Genomic DNA, 25486 nt, shown 5'->3' with positions numbered 1-25486 from the left:
GTTAAGAATTAATTTGATTATTAGATTGTAAGCAAGTGCTTATCTCTCAAGCCGAAAAAAGTCAGAGTTAATCCTACTTAACGTTGGCTGGCCTCTATATCTAACTATATTTTTCCAAGAAAAGGCAATAAAATCAAAAGAGATACACTTTATATACCCAGAGTTTAACCCAGTTATTCAGCAAGTCATACAGAAGAATTATATCTAGAATTATAATGCAGTCATATTCTACCTCCTAAACAAAAAATCATTTACAGAATCACAATCAAACTACAATTTCAAGGCACTTCATGGAATCTTATGGTCCAGTGCCATCTGATACAAGTGAATTTTTAAATGAAAAATGATCAAATATATTCTTGCACAGAAAAAAATATGCAAGACTAGAAAGGCTGATAGAAGGTTGATGAACCTCAGATATTAGTAGCGGATATTAGTAGCCTGAAACAGGCTAAAGGCCACAGTTCTAAGAGAAAGAGAGCAACACTGAGTGTGTATAATAGACGCACAATTTGTGTAAATGCCATTAGTAGTCAATTAAGATTAGCTTTGGCAAGAAAGAAAGCTCCATAGATAGCAATAGCATTTATATACTGCTTCATAGTGCTTTTACAGCGCTCTCTAAGCAGTTTTACAGAGTCAGCTCTTGCCCCCAAGAATCTGGGTCCTCATTTACCCACCTCAAAAGGATGGAAGGCTGAGTCAATCTTGAGCCAGTGAGATTTGAACTGCCCAAACTGCAGCTAGCAGTCAGCTGAAGTAGCCTGCAGTACTGCACTCTAACCACTGCGCCACCTCGGCTCTAGATGCCAAGGCTACTCTGCTGGTTGTATAGGAATAGACTGAACGTGATAATAAAGGCTTTAATTGTACCAGCTACAGCTCATACCTAGCTTTATAAAACTGTTAAAATGTTAACTAGAAATATACTGCTGAATATATTTTAGGTAAATTACCATAGAAGTAGGCACAGCATTCAAAAAAGAATTTTCTTCCATTCTTCGGCTGTTAATAAACAAACTGGAGATTTCTAGTGCTTCGTTATGCAGGTTTCGCAACTGGAGATGTCTGTAACCTTAAAGAATGTATAATTGGAAATTGCAGGAGAAAAAAGAATGAAATAGAGTGCATCTTTAAATATGTACGTTTTGCAAAGTAAAACCGAGGCTTGTTGTGCCTAAGAAGTGCAAATACTGTAAGGCCATTTATTTGATAAACTGTATTTTGACTAGGGTTTAGAGAAGTCTTGTTTAGGGTTTTTTATGCTCTCTGAGATTGGTTGTTTTCTTGCGGACATTTCATTACCAAACTGGGTAACATCATCAGTGCTGTGTGTCATCTTGTGTGACTTAGCTTTTGGCATATATGGAGCATGAAACATAATTCTTCAAGCACTTCTCAAGTGATACACAGGCCTTCGTATTGGATTGGAACTTTTCAAATTTCCCTCTACAAATGTGCCATTCCTTAGCTTGCCTTTCCAGACTCATTTGAATCACTTTTTAAAAACGTAGTGGGCTTTTTTTTTTGAGTGGAAAGAACTAAATCAGGGGTGTCCAAACTTGGGAACTTTAAGACTTGTGGACTTCAACTCCCAGAAGTCCCCAGCCAGCCATGCTGGCTGGGGAATTCTGGGAGTTGAAGTCCACAAGTCTTAAAGTTCCCAAGTTTGGACACCCCTGAACTAAATGAATAACAGGAGTGGTAAATGAATGGTGGTTGTTTAGAAATGGACTGAGTTATAGATATCTGAACACATTAAACCTTTCTATGTTATGTGGCCAAAACCACAATCAGGTAAATGAAAAAAACAACAACTAATGTCCTCTCCTCTATCAAAGTTATTTTTCAAAGAGCTCATCTTGAAAAAGATTTGATATAAAACATACAAGAGCATTCTCCTATCAAAGACAAACATAAAGAATTTCAGGGAGGAATCAACGGGCCGCCCTGGGAATTGAGTTAAATTGCCTATTCACTTGCATGACATACTGTAATTTGGCTAAAAGCTGTTAAATTAGTAACAGGTTTGTTAAGTGACTCTGGTTTTCCCCATTGACTTTGCTTGTCAGAAGGTAACAAAAGGTGATCACATGACCCTGGGACACTGCAACAGTCATAAATGTGAGTCAGTTGTCAAGCATCTGGATGCAAATCATGTGACCATGGGGATGCCACAACGGTCATTAAGTGTGAAAAATGGTCCCAAGTCACTTTTTTCAGTGCCGTTGCAACTTTGAACAGTCACTAAATGAAATGTTATAAGTCAAGGACCACCTATATGGAAAAGAGAGTAGAGTCCAGCCAGTAATACATATATTTGCTTCTTCATCATTAGGCAACAGCTACTATGTAATGCAGTCTGGGCTTTGCACCCAGGGGTGGGCTGCTGGGGGTTCGGGATAACCCCTAGCTAAGATTCTGTGCAGTTTGGAGAACCCCCAAATCCCACTCCTGGCTCGCCCCGCCCACCCCTCTCCCCCCTTCCTAGGAGTCCCCACACAGCCTGTTTTGGATGCAGGTAAGTGCAGGGAGTGTGTGGAGGCTCAGGGAGGGCGAAAAATGGGCCTACCGGAAGTTCAGGCCTCCAGAGCCTGGTGCTGTTTTTGCCCTCCAGGAGGCTCGAGTTAAGACTCCGGAGCCCAGAGAGGGCAAAAATGCCCTCCCCCACCCACAGTGGTGCAGGAGGCCGATTAGGGCATGCCCACCTTGGCCATGCCTACCCACCAACCAAGCAGAGAACCCCTTGCTAAAATTTTTGAAGCCCACCCCTGCTTGCACCCAAGTATTTATTACCTTACCTCTTTTTAAAGCTTTCAGAGGAATTATTCTCTGAGCCATCACAGTTGAGGAATTGTTTTCAACAACAGCAAAACGAAGGAATACTAGATCCTCAAAGTGAATCCGGAAAAGGAACTGTTCGTTCCACATGGGATTCAGGGTATTGCGATGAATCGGTTTGGTGCGGAAATGGCAGCTATCCAGTGGCATCCCAAGCACATCCAGTTCAATGCATGGACTTCCTGTGCTGTTGCTTGGACAAACGTTCTGTCCAGACACAATCTGACACATAAAAAAAAATTTAAGAAATTGATAAGAATGATTTTCATAGGTTTTTTTAATTCATGAACCGAAGAGTCTGGGAAATTTCAAAAACAACAACATTCCGACTACGATGATTAAAGCTTGATTTCAGATAATTATGAAGAGGAAGCAGAAATATGTTTATACAATAAACACAACTATAATAACAGTCTTGCCATTTACTGCTTGCTTATTCTGAGGCAGAACAGTATCTGCTTCTGGGAAAACATCCAAGTGGAAAATTGCCACAGCCAGGAGCCCAAAGATACAATGCCTCCAACCACCAAATATTTTTAAAAAATGTTTATTAAAGGTGGTATTCAGCCAGTTCTCTCCGGTTCGGGCGAACCGGTAGCAGCAGCAGCTGGAGGAGGCTCTGCCCACCCGCCCCAATGTAATTCACAATCTCCTGCGCATGGAGAAGGTGACGCATGCGCTCACATTTGCAAACCGGTAGGGAAGGTAAGTGAATCCCACTGCTGATGTTTACCTGGAAATGGTTTCTATACATATGTGGTTCTTATCACATCAGCGCTATGAAAATTTATGAGGTCATTTGCTCCTGCGCTCAATTGTATTTTTGATTTTCAAAGAAAGATTATGGATAGGGTGCACTTACTGTCAGTGAATAAATAGCAGGTTCCATACTGTCAAAATCTCGCTCTAAAGGACAAAATTGCTGATATTTGGGGCAGTTCTTATTCCAATAAACAGGTGGCTTCAGAACAAATCCACAGCCTCCATTGCCTTCGAACATTGCTGCATTCAGATGCAGAGAAAGATCTATGGATTCAAAATAGTATAAAATTACTATGCCATGATTTGAAAATAAAGCATATTTAAAACAGACTGGAAAAATATTGCTGCAAAATTGCAACTGTAAAACAAGCACATTAGTCTTGATTCCTTCCAATCTGATTGCTCATTTAACTAATATATACATTAAAAACAATAAAATGAAAATTAAAGCCAACAGATTTTATTAATCTATTTAGAAAGTAGATACATTATACATTTCTTTAATGGCCCCATGAAATTTATTACAAATCCATTCATAGGTTTATTTATTGAAAAAAAATGATTATAACGTTTATAGGAGAATTCCTTCTTGGAGAAACCAAAATAACAAAAGCTAGCTTATAACCACTTTCTCACTGGTATTTCTTCAAAATTTTAAATTGGTTTGAACCCGCACATTAATTTGAAGACTTGAGACTGTCATAAAATATACAATAGTATAAGAAGTCTGCAAACTCAGTCAAAATATATATGTCTGTATAAACATTGTGATTTTTATTTTGTTATTTTAAAATGTCAAAAGCTCCCTTAAGGTTCAACCACCAGGTAGCATTTAACAAAATTTAAAAAACACAAAACAAAAACAAGGCTAAGGATATAAATGAAATGCTGATTTTAGAATACAAACAGATTTGTGAAGATGAAAGCAATTATTTAACAAATAAACCAATATCAATATTTCACCTTAAAAATGACTGGCTGAATTAGAAGAATTTATCTAGGAAGTGCTAATTCGCTCAGTGCCTTGCTTATACTAGCCTTACTACGAGTTTGCATGCAAAATTGCAAACTTCTTAATCAAAAGCCACTCCTAACACTCATTTTACAGAGATGATGTTTCAATATGCAAGATAAATATTCTTGCATATATTCTATTGAATATATTTTTGCAAATTCAAAAGGATTTGTTTTGGTGCTAAGGCATGACGATATATGCACAGTATTATATGCATTCTATGTTGAGTGACGATACAGAAATATGCTTTTCTCATAAAGGTCATAGTGCTTCACTGCAAATATGGAAAATGAACTCCCCCCACTCACGCTGGGCATAGAACGCACATCCTAACTTGTTTCTTTAGTGGTGTATTTTTCCATTGGATACTTTGGCTGCCCTCCACGCTTCCTGCCTCCCAACTCCCATTTAACACTGAGCTAGCAATAGCAAGCTTCAGAAAGCATTTGCAACAGGGAAAAGTAAATTGGGTTTACGGTGCATTGAAAATAGCTCACCCATTAGGCACAAGCTGGCAGGATTCAGCGGTAGCCACAGCAGGAAGAACATACGAAACCGTCTTTTTTTTTCTTTTATTAAACTTTATGGCTTTTGTTTTAACTACATGGTACAGGTAGTCCTCAACTTGCAACAGTTCATTTAGTGACCGTTCAAAGTTAGAACAGCCCTGGTAAAAAACCTTTGACCACAGTTACAACCTTTGCAGCATCCCCATGATCGTGTGTCTCAACTCTGAAGCTGACCTGGCTGAAGCCATCTTCTCCGGCCTCATAGTTGTGACAAACTTTGGAAGGGGGAAGGGAGGGGGAGTAATAGAATAGCTGCCAGTCAAAACAAAAAGTTTTCTTGTGGGAACCAAGGTCATCTCAACAGCTGGCAAGTAAAAGAGGAGAGGAGTGACCAAGCAGCCTCCCAGCTGCCTTCATTGGAAAATGTGATGGATGACACCTGGGGAGGGAAATAGTTGCTCTTTTAATTAGGGAAAAAAACCGTGGTAACCTATAGAGTTGGTTTTCACTAACTGTGCTGATATGATGTATCCAATAAACATGTTCTTGAAGGAATCTACCTGCCTCAGAGTTCTGCTTTTGGTGGATGCCTTACTCGAAACACTGACAGTGTCATCAAAATTCAGATCCTTGGCAACTGGTTCATATTTATGACCGTTGCTGGGTCCCATGGTCATGTGAACCGCCTTTGTGACTTTTCTGACAATGGGGGAAGCCAGATTCACTTAACAACTGGATTACTAAACCCAGAAGACACTTCAGTACACATCTAGGAAGACTCAAGAGTGCCCATACCATCCGTTTGGTAGTTCAGTGCCACTAGCTGTACTCCGTGGAGCCAGAAGAGAAGGGGATGGGGATTGGATGAGTCGATGCGGGTGGCAGCTGGATAGGTCCTCAGCAGCTGGCAGGTGGTATGCTGGATCAGTTTCTGAGAATATCGCCTGCACAAGCGTTTGGCGGCGTTTTCATTCAAGGAGGAAATGTGGTAACACCTGGGTGTCCTTATAATGGAACTCAGAGAAGTTGTGGTGGAAAGAGGCGAAGAAGTTTCTTCCAAGATCTGCCGTACGCTATCAGAGGTTCCTAGAAAAAAACAACAATGCTTTCAAATGATATTTTCCAAATTTTACGCTATTTAAATTTGTGTTTAAATAATGGGTTGCCCTCATGTATAAAATATGTATTAATAGGAAATAAATGCATAATTCTTAAAAATCATGATTATAATCCAAAGCATGATTGGCAGGACAGTAAGGAATTCTTGTCTGTCATGAGCACTTTTCCTGAAAACTTTGTTCCCCAAAGGAAACAACATTTTAAGAAATACAATTATAGCTTAACTCTTCAGAAACGATAAATGCTGCAGAATATATTTTTAAAAACATATCCAACTTTATGCATTTTCTATTCTTAAATACTGTATTTGCGTTTAAATTAATCTGATTTGTGTCTGATTTATGATCTCATAAATTAAAAACAGTAGCAATGCATGTATAATCAGACATTTCAACCGCCTAATAAGGAATGAATCCTGACACATACATAAATCCCAGTGTAATTAACACTTTAAAATTCATAAATTTAATTTAAAAAATAGAAAACAAATATTACCATATCCTTTTACTTTCCGTTGGAGCAAGTCTATACCTGAACTGCTACTACACATAGTTACATTACACTTAATATTAAATATTAAGCTTCCTCCTTAACTACAGCTAGTATTAGATCAGAAAAACTTATTTGATTATACAGGAAGGAAAAAATCCAAGGAACAGTTATTACCAATCTCTTATGGCTAAAACAACGGGCACAGTTATATCAACATTTTGGCTCCCTCTTGAAAATTAAATCTTTCTAACTGTACTGTCATTTCCTTACAAATAATAACTTTAGATATAATTAGAATGCTTTTTTCCAGTATTACCATTTCTTTTATGAAAAATTTGTTAGAAATGTAAAATAACAGGGACAACATCTGTTAAATTTACTCCATATTGCATTTTCATTGTCATATTCTCAGAATTGATCTTTCTATTTCAAAAACTGCTGCTGCTGCTTTTTAAAAACTGCATATTCATCTTTACTTTATAAAACGTTTTTATAAGAAAACTTTCTTTGCCTGGAAAGATCACTTTAAGGTGCTGGCCTAGAAACCAGGAGACTGTGAGTTCTAGTCTCATTTTAGATGTGAAAGCTGGTTGGGTGATCATGACTCCAGTTTAGAGGTGGGTTTAGTTTAGTTTAGTGTATTAGACTTCTAGACCGCCCCCTCTCCCCGAAGGGACTCGGGGCGGTGTACAGGTACCAAATTAAAACCATACAATCGATAATAAATATAATTAAAATCGGATTATATTTATTATCGATTGTATGGTTTTAATTTGGTACCTGTACACCGCCCCGAGTCCCTTCGGGGTCCCTACTGGTTTGGCCGAGGAGGTGGTAACCCGGCTGCCCACGTACCCGAACTGGTTCTATAGTCGGTGGTACCATCTTGCAGAAATATAATTTCCCCCCCTCCCCTTTTCTAACGTTCTATGCATGCACAGACCTTTTTTGGTGTAAAAGAGCACATGCGTGGAACATATTTTTTTTTTGCACCGAATTGGCAGTAATGCTAGTAGCAACTCACCCCTGGGCCAGTTACTCTCTCACACTCACCTCCCAGTGTTGTTGTTGTGGGGAAAATAGGAGGAGGAAGGAATATTAGATATGTTTGCCACTTTCTTATATAAAAAATAAAGGTGGGATATAAATTAATTAAAAATAATCATACTGATATTTCCGGTGAGTGATGTAGTAGCCTAGAGGTGGAACTCTCACCTCACAATCGGGAGACTGTGAGTTCGATCCTAGGTAGAGGCAGTTATTTCTCTCTCTGGACACATTGAGATTACATCTGCTGAAAAGAACCTCCGCATTGGTGACAGGAAGGGCATCTAGCCAGTAAACACTCAGCTACATTCAGTTGCCCAGACTCCACCCCGCAAGGGATTATGGGGTTGTTAAAAGATGATGATACTGATATTTCCAGTGGCCCAATATAGAGGTCTAATTCCAGTTTGTTAAATATCTATGGAGATTTTCAATCATCCAGATCATGGTTGTCCCAAAGATGCCTTTTTTCAAAAGGTTAAAAGAGAAAGTCCAGTTACTTTTTTGGGGGTGAAGGGGAAGCACTTCCAGTTTGTTAATTTGTAGGGGATTACTTCTAATCCTACACCAGGTCTACTGCTGGTGGAGAATCCTTCCATTGTATGAGCACTGCCCATACAGAGTCACACATTTAATTTATAACAAGCAATTGAGACACATGTCTTGAGTTATGGAGCCTTCTGTGGGGTTGATCGAGGGATTCGGACAGTACCTTTTCCAGGTGCTTTTCCAAGTATGGTTGGCTCTCCTGGACTCAGTCTTCCTGGACTGTTGCCAAAAATGGACTTCCGGCTCTTTCTTTCCTTCCCCCGGCTAGAACCAGATGGATTTAGAGTTGACAAGCCTTTTCCCATAAAAATATAATAAATAGATGGGAAAAAATGAGCGTGGACATGTCATTTCTCAGCTTTGGAAAAAAGTCAACATCTTCCTGAGTTTTGTCAATTCATACACCGAAGGGGCCCTGTAGGCTCTTAATGATTTATCAACTGCTCTGCTAATTAGTGTATTGGTTATGATTCGTTTCAGAAATGTGATGGCTTGGATTCTAACTTCCATTTGGGGATTTCTGGTTGTGAAACTGCATTATCTACATCTCCACACCCTTCTTTGATAAATACCATCAAAATCGAATTCTATAAGTTTGGGAACAAAAATGGTGAAGATTTAATTCGGGGAAGAGAAATACAATAGTAATGGGAAATTGATCCAACTTGATCCTAGCACAACTGAAAATGTCTTTTTGCTCATAAGGGAGCTTTTCAATGCAAATATGTAAAATACCTTTAATATGTATCAGATTTATTTAAATTGCAAGATTACTGAACAAAATACAGATTATTTCTTCATTTTTCCTTATACCACTGCGAACTACTCTGTTCTAGGTCACAAACATACACTTTTGTATGTATTGTACATACAAAATATTGCATTGTATTATTGTATTACTTGACATATTGTGACGTAGCTGGTGTAAATAATTTTGGGAGGATCAACTTCGCCAAAGGAAAAAAAATGACAAAAATGAAACAGGTAGAGAAACTTTTTATAAGCTAATAGAACGTCCTAAGCAGCATTTTAAAATCTACTATACTACTAAGATACAAAATAATCTTCATTTCCATACACAGCATTATTAGATCACTCACCTTTTCTTTAACACCTCTATAATGTTATTTTATTCTTGCCATAGGCCCTTTTCCCCCTCCCACTCTATCCATTATGGAATGCCTGATGGTCCATTTACTGCAAGTTGTCTGTTCTTACTTTGCTCCAATTTCCTGTTTGTGCTCCTATCCCAATATAACCCCTCTTTTTTAGTTCCCTTGTAGGACTACAGCCAAATCTCTACTGAAAGGAAGACTTGTCTGTGGTGCCTTTATGTACATGAACTGGGGAGTAGAGAGTGGAAAAAGCAATGCCTAGAAAGAATGCTTCTTGGAAAGGAAGAGAGACGGGGGGAGAGAGAGGGAGGGAGGGAGGGAGAGAAGGAAAGAAGAAAGAGGGAGGGGGAGGGAGGCAAGGAAGGGGGAGGAGTGGGGGGGATCATTTTGAAAAAACCGACAGGCCTAATTTCCCACAGAATTAGAACTGAAACTTATTCCTTGTTCAAAAAACAAAAGTTGAATTCTAATAGTCCCACCATATAAAATCAAACAATTTAAAAAATAAAATAAAATCGATGCAAATGAAGTAAACATGCCAAAGGCAAAGGCAGTCATCAATGTACTTACCAGGAAATTTCACAGCCTGACAGTAGATGACAAGATCGGAGAGTTCTGGTGCTATTTGTCTACTTTCTTTTTTATTTTGGGAAAGATAAAATTCTTCACTCAGTTCCATATCATAAACCTACATCAAATCAAATAAACTTTCATTATAGTCATAGATCAGCATAAGGTCTTGTGATACATTTAAAAGAAGCAGAAACATTTTAAAACGATAGACCTACCTATCTACCTACCTGCCTGTCTATCATCTATCATCCATCCATCCATCCCTCTATCATCGCCTGTCTATCTATCTACATCTGTCTGTCTATCTGAATAAAAGATAAAATTCTAAAAGCTAGAAGATAGAAACTATACTTACATTACACACACATATATTGTATGTATGTGTGTATATGTATATATATGTGTGTATATATATATATATATATATATATATGTGTGTGTGTGTGTGTGTGTGTGTGTGTGTGTTTATGCATATAGTATATAATATATTATATGTGGTTATGTATATACATTATATACATGCACATATATGATAAAAATTTTAAAAATCCTGAAAATCTGAAAAGAAAGGGTAGACACATCAGAAGAGTATAAAAGGTTAACATGTGGCAGACCATATCTATTAAATTACAAAGCACCTTAATGTGACAAACTAGGTGCACACCAAATGTAGTTTATTAAATTGATCCCCAAGCACGAGACAGAAGTCACCACCCAAATTTTGAGTGCTGCTGAAACCCACTTTTGAGTTCAATTGATCAAAAGGGATTTAGCCAAACTTAATGCAACTAATTTGGGTTAAAGATCAACCAGCAGCAACAAAAGCCTGAGAATCAAGCATCTTAAACAGATCAAAAGTACAAGTTTATACACATCTTAGAACCTTGGAATTCTAAAATTGGACGTTTGAAGTTTACTTCTAGAATCAATGGTTACCATTTTACATGCTTTACTAGGAGCAATTAGAAATAATGGCAGGTCAAAATATTTAAATTTGCTTCTAAATGTGACAAACTGTGAAAAATGCATCACAAATAAAAAGTGTGCTTGATATATTATGATGAAGATATTAAACTAGCCATTTTTTCTATGCTTTATTTTAACCACCTTTACCTCTGTGTCGAAAATTTAAGAATATACGTAAATAATCATATTATAGAATTCACAGTTGTTTGCTAATCACAAAAGTTATAATATATTGACTTATGTTTAAAAAGCTTTTTAAAAAAAAGCAGTTTCTTAATAAATCCCGGCTCCCACCTAAACCTCCTTTAGGATCGATATAAGTTTGGAGGGAAAAAGCTAAATACTACCTTTCCTTTAGCATTGCACACCGTGCTATCAGCCTTTTTAATTCTCTTGGCACTTTCTTCACCAAATTCAAACTGGAGCTTATCAATGGTTAGTTTATTCTCAGGTCGGTCTTCCAAAATGTTATCTGGAAAACAAGTAATATCTGATTGAAGTTTCTGAAAGGGAAATTTTTATTTCAAGTGAATGTATTGGGATGATATTATCTGAATAGAGATTAAACAGCCAAATAATGTTTAATTTCCTAATACTATTCTGTTGAGTCAGAATAATATCCTATTCTAACCAAGTTCAGGAACGAACATTTCCTTAAAGAAAGAAAGCAGATTTTTCCAGTTATACACCTGTGCATTACAGGTAGTCCTCAATTTACGGCCACAACTGAGCCCAAAATATCTCTTGTTAGGTTAGGCATTTCTTAAATGAGTTTTGTCCCATTTTTACAACCTTTCTTGCCACAGTTGTTAAATGAATCACTGCAATCGTTAATTTAGTAACACGGTTGTTAAGTGAACCTGGCTTCCCCATTGATTTTGCTTGTCAGGAGTTTGCAAAAGGAGATCACATAACCTTGGGACACAACAACGGTCGTAAGTATGAACCAGTTGCCAAGCATCTGAATTTTGATGGCACAAAATTCATGGGGAAGGTTGGGGTTTATATATAGTATTTGCAGGGATTGTGAAAGTCACTCTTTTCAGTGCCATTGTAACTTTGAACAGTGACTAAATGAACTGTAGTAAGTCCAGGACTACCTTTAATACATTATAAATTATTATAAATTACTGTCTATGGCCAAAAGCAATCTGATGCAATTTTCCAAAAACTTAAATGATTTAAATACTTGTTGCACAGCACTCTTGTTGCAAATACTCAAGCAGGCATGTGACAAGGAACTGAGGTGCTTATTAACATTCATTCATTCATTCATTCATTCATTCATTCATTCATTCATTCATTCATTCCCTTAGTCAAATAGCAAACTACATTGCATATTTTAAATCATATATGTGCCCAAAAGTCTATTTCACTCTTAACATATATGAATAAGAAAAAGTGAAGTGTCTGCAAATACTATAAGCTCCAAAGCAGGAAAAGAAAATTAAGGAAAAATACAGTTGAATTTAACTAGTAAGTGAAAAAAATGCATTCAAAGTACGCATTCCAAATTGCTCGGAAATGCAATGATGTCATTCATGCAGTTAAAATGTTTGATCGAGGGTTTTTTACCTTCCTGGCTGTTAGCAGCAGGAGAAGCATTAAGGACATCAGCTATGAAAACAGTCAGAAAAGAAATAAAAGTAAAAGGAATTGACAGATAAATGAACATAACATTCAGACTAGGTAGAATTATTATATTTGACGCAAACACTTAAGAGAACTGCTTCAGGGAAACATCAGTAGAAATATTTTATAAAAGGGAACACAAAGGCAAGCAGTTTGCCTTCGTATCCAAAGTTGTCGGAAAATCAGAGAAGAACTGACTTCTTAGTATGAGTATTTAGCAAAGATGGGAATCAGGTAGGAGATTAAGACAACAGTCTTATACACACTTTCATGACAATGACTGAATGCAATGGATCTTATTTCGTAAAAATACATAGAGATTGTGATGTTAATTTATCAGACAGGTAATTTCATCATATTAGCTACAGAAGAGTCTATATGGAATGAATCAGCAAATTCTTTACTTCATGCAAGAAAATAACCAACAACATATTAATATTTGCTTTTGCAACCCATTAGTTATATTGTACATTGTGCATTCTAATTTAACTTAGGTATCCATGGAGTTACTAATTCACCTTGACTTAAAGACTTGCATTCACTGTATCAGAACATGCCAGTCCCCGGGGAAAGTGTGTGTGTGTGGGAAGAGATTCTGTGGATTATAGTCAGCCAGATAGACTAGTTTTGGCATTTTTTGTCTACCTACCAAGTCCTTTCCAAGAACCTGGATTACTGCTGCTCCCGCCACTGATTGTATTGAGCAATTGTACTGTATTTTGACATAGGTTTATTTTATTTATTCCTTGACCCAGGAATTTCAGGAATAGCTATGATCATATGATGTTGGCTATGTAATAGTATACATGTGATTTATACGTTACGAAAATGAAAAAAATAAAAAACTTTATAACAACAAGAATAGCTATGATCAAAACTTTGAACTTGTCATAAATCTGAAAAATGCAACATTACATGCAAGCGTGTTCATTTACCATCAGACAAGGACTCATAGTCATAATCGTATTCATCTTCTTCATCCTCCTCTTCTTCGTTAGCAGTGGAAAGATGTCCTGCATTGTTACCATTGGTTGCATGAGCCTGCATGTATGCCAGCTGATGAGCCTGATTTAAAAATCAAATTTTTAAAGTGAGACAGAATATGCAGTTAGAAAGTAGCAACAGGTCCTCTACCTTCATCCTCCACCACCACCTAGTTATATGCAATCTTTTTTATATTCCCATCTATCCATGGAAATCCACACCACCTTGTACTTCTTACTGCATTACTCTTTCCAATGAACTATCAATAAGGTCTTACTAGACATATAGGCCTCCATCCACTTGGAATAACATTTAAAGAGGAGGTCAGCTGCACAAATATTGGTTCCGTGGTGGCGCAGTGGTTAGAATGCGGTACTGCAGGCTAACTTTGCCCACTGCCAATAGTTTGATCTTCACCGCTCCAGGTTGACTCAGCCTTTCATCCTTCCGAGGTTGGTAAAATGAGGACCCAAATTGTCCAGGACAATATGCTGATACTGTAAACTACTTACAGAAGGCTGTGAAGTACTGTGAAGTGGTATATAAGTCTAACTGCTATTGTCATTGCTACTCCATGCAGAGTCTAGCTGCCTCTAATGGCATGAATGTAAGCCATTATACAGCCTGAATGTTTCACTGCAGCAGTAAAAACATCTTTTTTTCTCATTAAAGAAACACTAGAACAAAACATTCCATGCCAAGATGTAGTGTGTGCATGCGTATGTATAAATAAATAAATAAAATCTCCCTTTGGGCATCTATGTATTCCAGTCTTCATGCAAAATAATCTTCATTACATAAGATACACATCTGCATTGATCATTGGCTATATTTAAGCATCATGTGATTTGATATACTTTTCATCCACCATAACTTAAAGGAGTGAGGGAGTTTTGTTTTCAATGAGCAACATTTTACTAAATCATAAAGCTCAGATCTGTAGCTCATCCAGGTTTATTTAAACCATTTTCATCCTTTGTGGCTTTAATATACTTTCTTTGGAACTGATGTTAAAATTAATCAGAGTTTAAGTTTAGATATGTCACGTTGTAGTTGCTCAGTGGAAAAGCTTTTAAAATCTTCCTCTGGGTCTGTAAACCAGACAAGGAAGGGGGTCTACTTTTTCGTAAGCTTCTTTGCAAAGGCTTACTATCTGTTGCTATCTTCTCAATTCTAGTTTGCATGTATTTGTTCTTAAGGCTTAAGTCTTTTACGGCCAGAATTAGCCACTCTTTCTTTTTCTTCAATGTTCCTGCTCTTACGTATTGCCAGTTCTTGTTGTTATCTGCTTTGCCTGTTATTTCCTTTATGTACTGACCGTACAGAAAAGTACAGAAAAGTACAGAAAAGAGACATCTTGCGATGTCTCTTTTCTATTATTCTTTTGGTCTCTTCGGGACTCAGTAAACTTCATGGTGTACTAGCTTCACAACAACTTCTTCACTGCCTTTCATATATTCTTCCAATGTGTTTTTCTTCTTCTTCAAATTATTATTATAGCTGATCCACAGTCAGCCAGATGTTTAGACTGGGTTTTCCACCTATCATGTCCTTCTCAAGGACCTGGAATAGTAGATATCATTATTTGATGGTGTTAAAGGTATAGTTGCAAGAAGTTAGTGGCTCCGAATGAAACTGCTTTTTATTCTTTAAATTCAAATTTTATTGTTAAAACATTGTGGTGGCCCAAAGTGGAGTGTCTGCAGTCAATTTAAATCTTACCTTTTGTTTTAATATATCCACTGGAGTTTGATGTGCTTTGAGTTTCTTATTTTTAAGCAGAATCTTTCTTCTTAATTGATGGGGAGAAGGTAGCAATGGGTCATCAGAAAAGTCACTTTCGAATAAAAATTTAGTTACCAGTTTATCCCCAAATGTATTCTGGAATATCAACATAATACAATGTATTAGTTATGAATGATGTTATTAATCCTCCTTCAGACAACCCAATCTTGATTTTAATAAAGCAGGATATGTACAAGCTTTATATTCCTACATTTAGCTCCTTTTTTTTGCTTGAATATTTATTTATTATTAAATTTATTTGCTACCATTTTCATATTCAATGACTCATGACTATAAAGTTAGGATTCTGCAATTAATAATAATATACTATGATTATTTCTATACAGTTTATTATGAAAATGGATATGCTCTAAATAGCATAGAGCAGTGATGGCGAACCTTTTTTGGCTCGCGTGCCACAAGTGGGGGGAGTGCAGGGGGGTTGAGTGCGGGCGTGCCGCACCCATAATGCAACACGCGACCCCCCCCAGTGCGCATGTGCGCACAACGCGCGACCCCCTCATTTTTACATGCTTTTGTCACCCTCCCCAGGCTCCAGGGGCTTTATAGGAGCCTGGGGAGGGCGAAAAGAGCCTCCCCCAAACCCCCGGAGGCTTCAGGGACCATCCCTGAAGCCTTCAGAGCGCTTAAAACCACCCTCCGAGCAAACCGGAAGTGACTTCCGGGTTGCTCAGAGGGTGGTTTTAAGCTCTCCGAAGGCATCAGGGAAGCCTTGGACAGTCCCTGAAGCCTTCGGAACGCTTAAAACCACCCTCCGAGCAAACCGGAAGTCACTTCCGGTTTGCTCGGAGGGTGGTTTTAAGTGCTCCGAAGGCTTCAGGGATGGTCCCTGAAGCCTCCGGAGGGGGGGCGGGGAGGCTCTTTTCGCCCTCCCCAGGCTCCTATAAAGCCTCTGGAGCCTGGGAAGGCGAAAAATAGCTTTTAAAAAGGTGAACTCAGCTGGCCAGCGCGCGCATGCGCACTGGCCAGCTGACAGGGCAGCGCCTCGCGTGCCCTGACAAATGGCTTCGCGTGCCACTTGTGGCACGTGTGCCATAGGTTCGCCATCACTGGCATAGAGCATTAATATAATAACATTAAAAATAGAAATCAATTCATCCATTTATAATCAATTGAACTGATTGAGACAAAATATGTAGTTTATGGCTTCTTGAAAATGCAGTAAGGAGGGTTTTGTTTTTGTCAAAATCATAAAAAAATAAATCATTATCATTATTATTATTATTATTATTATTATTATTATTATTAATCATTATCAGCTTCCTAGCAAGCAAAGAAGCAAAAAGGGATAGGTAAATTTTTCTCCTTTTCAGTTGTGCCTGACTCTACGGCAGTGGTTCTCAACCTGTGGGTCGGGACTCCTTTGGGGGTCGAACGACTCTTTCACAGGGGTCGCCTAAGACCATTGGAAAACACATATTTCCGAAAAAATACGGAAAACAGAAAATAATTTTATGGTTGGGTGTCACCACAACATGAGGAACTGTATTAAAGGGTCGCGGCATTAGGAAGGTTGAGAACCGCTGCTCTAGAGGGTGGTGCTCATATCTGTTTCTTAGCCGAGGGAGCCAGCATTGTCCGAAGAGATTTCCGTGGTCATGTGGCCAACATGATTATACACTGAGTGCATAGAACACTGTTACCTTCCCACAGAGGTGGTGCCTATTTATCTACTTGCATTTGCATGCTTTTGAACTGCTAGGTGGGCAGGAGCTAGAGCAAGTAACGGGAACTCACCCCATCAAACATGCTCATGTCTTAAACTCCAGCTGTCAGCTTCCCAGCTGACAAGCTCAAGTGTCTTTAACCACAGAGACATGGTGACATTTAAAGCTATGTTTTAAAAGTTAATTTCAAATACTCTCTTATTGGGAAGTTATTATTCATAGTGTCCTCTTTAGGATACATTAAAAAAATAGTCAACTTCAATTTCTAATTTATTTGCTAATATAAAAAGAGAAACAGAGTAGTAGAAAAGGAATGTGTGTGTGTGTGTGTTACACACACACACATATATTAATGTGTGTGTGTGTGTGTTACACACACACACATATATTAATGATTATTTTAATAGCTTGGCTTGTTAAATTTGATGTGAATATAGTATTGTAACCCACCTTGAAAATGTCCGCCATCTTTCGTTGCTGTGGCAAAGAACAATGGTTCTCAATAGATATGACGACTGGCATATCTGAAGTGATGAAAGCATTACGATCAATAGCTTCAACTACTTCCTGTAATAATAAGAAAAACAATTAGAATTATAGTATTCCCCAATCACAGTTAACAAGCACAATACTTTGTCCCACCATTTACTAAGGGAAATCTTAGTACACTGACTTTAAACCAGGGGTGTCAAAGTTACGTGCTGGCCAAGCCCACCCCCATTTTAGCAAAGGGGGAAAAACTGACAATGTGATGACGCGTGTTTGACATGCCCGTTCTAAACCAAAAGAGGAATGCAAAGTTTAGGGAAACTTAAATTAGTTTTAAAGTCTTCTGATTAAAGCACAGTCCTAATCATAATTTCAATGCTTTTGATCTCATATGCCTGAAGAAAGTTAGCATAGTCATTTACCTAGTAAAAATATACTCTTCTGTCAAATTAATTTATATTATGGAAGATACTATTATAAATTGCATATACCTTAAAAGCTATCTTGGTAGTGAGTGTATGTCCGTGATAAATTACAGGCATGCCATCATCACCATCCCAGCAGTCTAATTCCACACTCCGACAACCTTGTAATAAAATCTGTAATACAGAAAAGCATGATAATGTATTGATCCTATAAACAGTGTTTCTCAATCTTAGCAACTCGAAGATGTGTGGACATCAACTCCCAGAATTCTCCAATCAGCATTCTTGTGTTTTCTGAACAAAAGAAGCTGTTAAAAATACAAGTATATGATTATTCCTTTTTAAAAAATTATGCAGGATTTCTTTTACATTAAAAACTATCCACTTTTCATAGGCCTCAACAAAAGTTTCCTATTACACACCTGGTTTGTACATAAAATGTAAATCAGATACAGACTTTTATGAGCTTCTTCTATTTTAGAAACAAATTGTCATATTATAGATTTTAAGTACATGTGGAAAAATAAATGTAGAAATTAACTTTGGTTTGGGATGCATGGATCTTCTTTTGGCATGCAATCAAGAATGTTTCCAAATGAGATTTTATTGGGCAAATGTTTGTCTCTTTTATGCAAATTGGACTGAGGATCTAGCTGTCTCCTCAGAACTAATTCCATCTTTTATTTTAGGACAAAAATCAATTAATGGGAGAGAGAAAAAGAAAGAGAGAATCATTGCGCAATGTCATTTGATTGATAGTTCTAAAAGCTGTTATGGGTAATCCTCAATTTATGATCGTAATTGAGCTTGATCATAAATTGTGGCAATTATTAAGCGAGTCACAATCTGGCACATATCTGTTTTACAAGCTTTTTTGCAGTGGTCAATAAGTGAATGCTGCGGTCATTAAACAAACATCACAATGTTTAAGAGAATATTGTAGTCTTTAAGTGAACCCTGCTGGAAACTAGAAATAAATCCTGGAAACTAGTAAAACCTGCCGAAAACTGCAGTCATGTGACCACAGGACTCTGCAAACATCTGTAAATGTGAACTGATTGCCAAATACCCAAAATACAACCCCAGGACCATGGGGAAGAGGTGGCAATCTGGTACTTCGAAAACAGGTTATAAGTAGATCTGTCATAATCTGAATAGTCACTAAGTGGCCAGTCATTCAACAAGGACTACCTGTGCTCTGGAAGTATCCATTGCAGCTAAACCAGGAAACATTTCATTCAATGCTAACAAAGTGTGTATTAATATTTACACATAATCAGTGAGATGGTTCTTGAGTTCTTTTAACTTTCATGGACCTTCAATATGCACCTAAATCAAGCTGAATCTCTGGGAAGTGTGTTTTGATATGGGTCACTTTACTTGAAAAGTGTGTCTAAAATATTATATAATATTCTTAGAAGCCGCATTCTCTCGAGTAATAATTTTGCTACAAACTCATCATCTTTTCAGCACAACTTGCATTATTCTGAATGATGCCTTGACATCTAAATAAAACAACATATTAGCTCAGTCTTTCCTGTGGGAAAGTCTAATTTTAGCAGTTTAGATCAGACTGGCTAGTGTCTAAAATCTATGACTCTCAAATGAAAACTCAGAACAAAGCATAAATATATAAATATAAAAAAAGCATCTGAGCACAACTGTGCATACAAACCGCTTTCCCACACATCTTATTTTCCTACGTTTTACAAGCCACGACTAGGAACATGTGAAAGGTCATGCTTCTTTGACTTAATAAACAAATACTTTTTGGGAAAAAAAGGAGACAGCAGATTGACTTAGTATACCTGGCTGTAAAGTTCTACTGAAGATTCTCCTTTAAGCTGATGTCCCGTGAGATATGTATTGTGTGAAGATTCGATGTAATAATATGACAATGGAAACTGCAAATCTTCTATGTTCTCTTGAGACTCATTATTCATGCAGGCAAAATTATCTTTATCCATCAGAAACCTAAGATATAGATTTTTTAAAATTTATAGCAGTTGCATAAAGCATCTGGACTGTATGTTGAAATATCCAAAGATAATTACCGCGTGAATCCTTCAAATGACATTAGCCCCTGCTGACACATACTGATGCTTGGTTCAAACTTCTATAATGGTAGAATGAGAAACAGTGAACATTAACAGATGTAACAATCATCTATTTTGATTCAGTTTTTACATATAAATAAAGGCAATACACAATTGGCACAGCTAACTAGGTATGAGAATGGCAGATCTGGGTTTTCAAATGAAGCTGTGTATTAACATGGCATCTAAAAAGGAAAGGCAGCACTGGACATAAATATCAAGTGGAAAAGTAGAGACTTGAAGAGAATAATACAACTCTCATTTGTCAATTTTCAACCATGCAGCGATCAATACTTTTTCTTCCCATAAAATTCATCTTAGCCATGTCTGGCCTTCAAACCTAGCCAGAAGAAAAGTGGTAGAGGGGAAGGGAGGATGAAAACAGTAAACAAGGAATCAGTATTACATTTTTGTACATCACTATTTTTAGTCCTCTGTACATTCTGTGTTAACCTACTTCCATGCCATCAAGTGATATGAACACTGGGAGGAAGGTGGTATTAGATACCTTCAAGGCAATTTTGATGCCAGGCGACTAGGACACATGGTGGCGCAGTGGTTAGAATGCAGTATTGCAGGCTAATTTTGTTGATTGTCAGCAGTTCGATTCTCACTGGCTGAAGGTTGATTCAGTCTTCTATCCTTCCGAGGTTGGTAAAATGAGGACTCATATTGTTGGGGGGAAATCCTGACTTTGTAAACTGCTTCAAGAAGGCTGTGAAGCACTATGAAGTGGTATATAAGTCTAAGTGCTATTGCTAAATGGATGAGTTCTGGAAGGTTTATGGCCACGTTTTCAGAAATGGTTTGCCACTGCCTTCTTCCGGGGTCTAAGAAAGCATGACACTCTCAAATCATTCTGCTGGCTTCCCTACCATAATAATCAGTTAAAATATTAAAACTAACTCGAGTTTGGGTTAGAAAGTTGAGATGTTAACCGACTCTCGTTTAGTCAAACTTCATTTGCTGCGCCTTTGAAGCACAAGGTGTCATCCTATAGACCAGCGATGGCGAACCTTTTTTGGCTTGCGTGCCACAAGGGGGGGAGCGCAGGGGGGGTGCGGGCATGCCGCACCCATAATGCAATGCGCCCCCAGTGCACATGCACGCACAACGCGCGACCCCCCCCATTTTTACATGCTTTTTTCACCCTCCCCAGGCTCCAGAGGCTTTATAGGAGCCTGGGGAGGGCGAAAAGAGCCTCCCCCGCCCACCCGGAGGCCCTCCAGAGGCTTCAGGGACCGTCCGGAGGCTTCCCTGAAGCCTTCGGAACGCTTAAAACGACCCTCCGAGCAAACCGGAAGTGACTTCCTGTTTGCTCGGAGGGTCATTTTAAGCGCTCCGAAGCGCTCCGAAGGTGTCAGGGAAGCCTCCGGACGTGCCCTGAAGCCTTCGGAACGCTTAAAACCACCCTCCGAGCAAACAGGAAGTCACATCCGGTTTGCTCGGAGGGTCGTTTTAAGCGCTCCGAAGCGCTCCGAAGGTGCCAGGGAAGCCTCTGGACATGCCCTGAAGCCTTCGGAACGCTTAAAACCACCCTCCGAGCAAACAGGAAGTCACTGAAAAATGGCTCCGCGTACCACCTCTGGCACGCGTGCCATAGGTTCGCCATCACTGCTATAGACATAGAGACTATTATGGAGGACTTAAAAAGCAATGTGAGAATATGAAGAGAAAATTAACTAAATATATGCACTTTAAAAAGTCTGCATTACCTACCTGAATAATACTGAGGATTTCGTCATAAGTATAGTGCTCTCCTTGACAATTGACTAAGAAATCATTCAGCTGCTGTATTCCCACTCCAAATACTCCCAAAGATGTGCTTTCTACTCCGGTGCCATTAGTAACAATGCTTGCAGCAGCAATAGCAGCCGATATTTGTCGCTGATTGTCTGATAATTGCTGCCTATTCTTAATGAACAAGCCCAAATCTGATATGTTCCTCGTTAATAAATCTGAAAGATTAAAAACACAATCAGAACATTCATAGAATAGTTAAGTCCCCCCCCCCCCAAGTCTTTAAATAGTCAATAATATTTGGAGAATAGTTTGCTGAATCCTTGATTGGAAGAAAATTACTGAATCCATGATTTACATGATTTGGAAATATACTAGTAATATTGAAATGTTATAAAGTCCCTTCGGGGAGAGGGGGCGGTCTATAAATTCAATAAATAAATAATGTGATTTACCACTCAATGCATTGCACTACACCATGTAAAAAAATACATATTTGGCAAACAAGCATACAAAATTCTTATTATAGATAATCCTCATTGAATGACCCTTGTTCAGCAACTGTTCAAAGTTACAATGGCACTGAGCAAGGGGGATTTATGATGAGTCCTCACAATTGCAGCCACAGCAATGTTCCCATGGTCATGATCATAATCTAGGCACTTGGCAACCAGTTCGCAATTATGATGTTGCAACATCCTGCGGTCACATGATTGTCATTTGCAACCTTCACTACCAGCTTTGACAAGCAAAGTCAATGGGGAAGCCAGCAGGAGATCGTAAGTCATTCCAGTAAATTACTCTTGCTCCTTTCAATTTTTCTCTTGAGGAACTCCCAACCAGCAGAGCAAGTGCAGGACACATTTACACTCAGCTCGTCTTCCGTACTGCTTGCCAACCATGTAAAGAAAGGCTTCTTCTCAAGGCTGGGACTTCCAGCTTCCTGCCAGTTTCCCCAGTGTTTGTTGGAAGCTTCAACCAGGAAGTTTCAAATGCTGGGCAGGTAAGGCCCTTACTTAACGATCCACAATCCCTGCTTAATGATGACAACAAGGTTGCCGGTTTTATCATTGCTAAGTGATGTGGTCACATGACATTGCACATTACAACCACATCATTAGGCGAGGACTACCTGCATTGGAATTACAACTCTGTCATAGGCGACCCAGATGTAAAGCCAATCTGCTATCACATTGTTTAATTTTACCTAAATCAGGCTGGAAGCCATTTGTATTCTCATCAATCTTCAGGGAAGTATACAGTGGAGCAGAATCAGGACTCAGACGATTGCACGGGATGGCATAGGTATCAAAAAGATCCTTGAGATCTTTGCGGCTTCGTACGCTGTAATATATGGAATATTTTAATTATGTATTTTTTTCAGTTACGTAAACTGAATCTGCCTGTGTAGAATAAACCAGTAGCTGTTACCTGAAAGACTTGAAGAGCTCTACGAATTCAACAAAACTCATATTGCTATCAGAAGCCATACAGGTCTGGAAGCCTTTCAATCCTCCTTTACCTCTTCCATGCCAGCTACTACTGCTCCAGGTGCTAAAAAAAATTAAATTGGGTACATTTGATTATGTTTATGTAAAAGCAGCTGTATAATTATTATAATATTGTAAAATGCAATAATATTATACTCTAGACATATTGTCTTTACAAGGCCAATTTTAATTACTTGATTAAAGAAGGAAACCATATTGATTTATTTAATCTTTAACATAGTGATATAATATAAAAAGTGATAATAAAGGTTATCTTATATCATCTCATCTCACCTCACTTCATCTTATCCTCTCCTCTCCCTTTATTTTAGAAGACTCAGCTGGGTGGACATAGACTACTCAATTTTTATTTTTTACTATATCCTGTATGATAAGGTAGGCAATGATTTGTGCCAAGAGGAGTAAGTGATATGGCTGAATAGACAATTCAATCTAACAACTAAACTTGAAATGTTATAAAAATGCCATCCTATTCTAGAATGAAACCAGGCACTTAGTTCCGTTACTGTAGAACAGATTACATTTTTTTAACAGAAATCAATTCTAACGTCGTATAAAAGATATTTGTATGGTGAATTCCCATGATCCCCAAAATCTAAGTTTCGGTACACACACAAATACAATTCTATTACAAGTGATAATTAAAGAAAGCTTCCAACAATCAGTTTCTTAGATAATAAAAGCAAGCCTTTTTAAAAAGCATGGATGATACACTTCAAAGAAAAAGCCACACTCATAGTCAACACTCATAAATAAGCTTACAAAACTGCTTTCTTCTTACCTAGGTTGGCTTTTTATTGATAGTGACATCACAGGAGAAGACTGTGGTCTTACAGGTGAAGAGACACCAGGCGTTAAACTAGGTGACTCTGAATTAGTCAGTGACTGTGTTCTTCTTGAAGGCAGAGTATTTGCACCAGGAAAAGTAACCAGAAGAGTTGGATCTAACAATAAAAGTAAGTTTATCTATGACTTTTATTTATCTATGAGTCCTACCTGACACATGTCTGATGCTCAATCAAATAAATTATAACTAAAGAATTATATTTTATTGAGTTCCTTGCCCAGTTTCTGAAACATTGTACAAAATTGCATGTTATACGCATTTGTCAGAAAAAAATGCTGAAAACAACTGTCCAAAATGCTTCACTTCTACTTAAAGAAAAAGAGAAACGTTCATCTTTCTAATATTCATTAGAGGAAATAATTTTATTCAAGCAAAGCAAAATAAAACTACCTGGTAGTAACTGCTAAGCATAGAATTAAAACACTGACAACAATATTTTTTGAATGTTTGGCTTCCTGGGAAAAAAAAGTGATCATCATGATAGGCCTCTTCAAATTGAACACAAATGGAATTTTGCCCCAAAGGTGGTTTTTCAAGAGGTAAGTTTCTGGTTTTTCCTTGAAGATGTTTCACTTTTCATCCAAGAAGCTTCTTCAGCTCTGCTTCTTGGATGAGAAGCAAAACGTCTTCAAAGAAAAACCAGAAAGTCCAGTTGCCTCTTAAAAAAGCACTTTTGGGACAACCATGACCTGGATGACTGAGAATCTCCACAGACAAATGGATTTTTTATTAACTGTTATCATATAGGAACGTTGAGAAATATGGAATTAACTTTATAATGTGTTTAATCACATAATGTTTCCAATGGGGGAAAGTGTCCTTGGTGCTCTCTGAGCTTGTTGCTTTCTTGCAGCTGTTTCATTATCCATTATTATTAATCTGTACATGACTTAAGTTTGCAGGTGTCATCTCTTCTCCAGTCATCATTCTGGCCATAGGTAGGAGATCATAAGCCTTTCTTTGCATTTTAATTCACCTATAGTAGATCTTAATAACCATATATTCCAACAAGCTATCAGCTTAGCCTACAGTGTGAAGCTGGTTTGTTTCTAACAAACTGTAATTAAAATTAAGCAGTTTGGATGAAATGATAAGCAGCAGTTGATTAAAATAAGCATTTGAATTCTATATTATATCCCACTTTTAGTGATCAGTTCCCTGGTTTTCCAAATCTGCAGCCATGGCTAACTATAATTATGATTTGTTTTACTTAGCCAGTTTTAGAATTCTGGGCTGAAGTTTTCTTATTTGGAACTAACCCAAGTTAGATATTCAACACAATTTTTCACACCGTTAATCTT

The 25486-nt window shown here is 37.9% G+C and overlaps 1 protein-coding gene across 5 annotated transcripts in view; it reads right to left on the bottom strand.

The window, feature by feature from the left end:
• The window catches only part of PLCE1 (phospholipase C epsilon 1), a 172248-nt gene that overhangs the window by 15672 nt on the left and 131090 nt on the right, over window positions 1–25486 (bottom strand). For 4 of the 5 annotated variants that reach the window (XM_081953906.1, XM_081953904.1, XM_081953908.1 and 1 more), the window contains exons 11-28: window positions 24120–24282; window positions 23259–23381; window positions 23035–23171; window positions 21807–22045; window positions 20046–20107; window positions 19800–19965; window positions 18058–18165; window positions 17528–17644; window positions 15327–15485; window positions 13556–13685; window positions 12564–12605; window positions 11336–11460; window positions 10020–10137; window positions 8498–8629; window positions 5923–6213; window positions 3704–3867; window positions 2802–3063; window positions 957–1075 (exon numbers count right to left, since the gene is read on the bottom strand). In XM_081953906.1, the coding sequence (XP_081810032.1) occupies window positions 957–1075; window positions 2802–3063; window positions 3704–3867; window positions 5923–6213; window positions 8498–8629; window positions 10020–10137; window positions 11336–11460; window positions 12564–12605; window positions 13556–13685; window positions 15327–15485; window positions 17528–17644; window positions 18058–18165; window positions 19800–19965; window positions 20046–20107; window positions 21807–22045; window positions 23035–23171; window positions 23259–23381; window positions 24120–24282 (2657 nt within the window). The remainder of the gene's footprint in view (window positions 1–956; window positions 1076–2801; window positions 3064–3703; window positions 3868–5922; window positions 6214–8497; window positions 8630–10019; window positions 10138–11335; window positions 11461–12563; window positions 12606–13555; window positions 13686–15326; window positions 15486–17527; window positions 17645–18057; window positions 18166–19799; window positions 19966–20045; window positions 20108–21806; window positions 22046–23034; window positions 23172–23258; window positions 23382–24119; window positions 24283–25486) is intronic. The other variant, XM_081953907.1, reaches the window with a different exon arrangement.

Source organism: Natrix helvetica (genome assembly GCF_964273705.1).
Source record: "Natrix helvetica genome assembly, chromosome: 5".
Lineage (NCBI taxonomy): Eukaryota > Metazoa > Chordata > Lepidosauria > Squamata > Natricidae > Natrix > Natrix helvetica.
The sequence above is the reverse complement of the archived record's forward strand: the minus strand, read 5'-3'. Positions and strand labels throughout refer to the sequence as shown.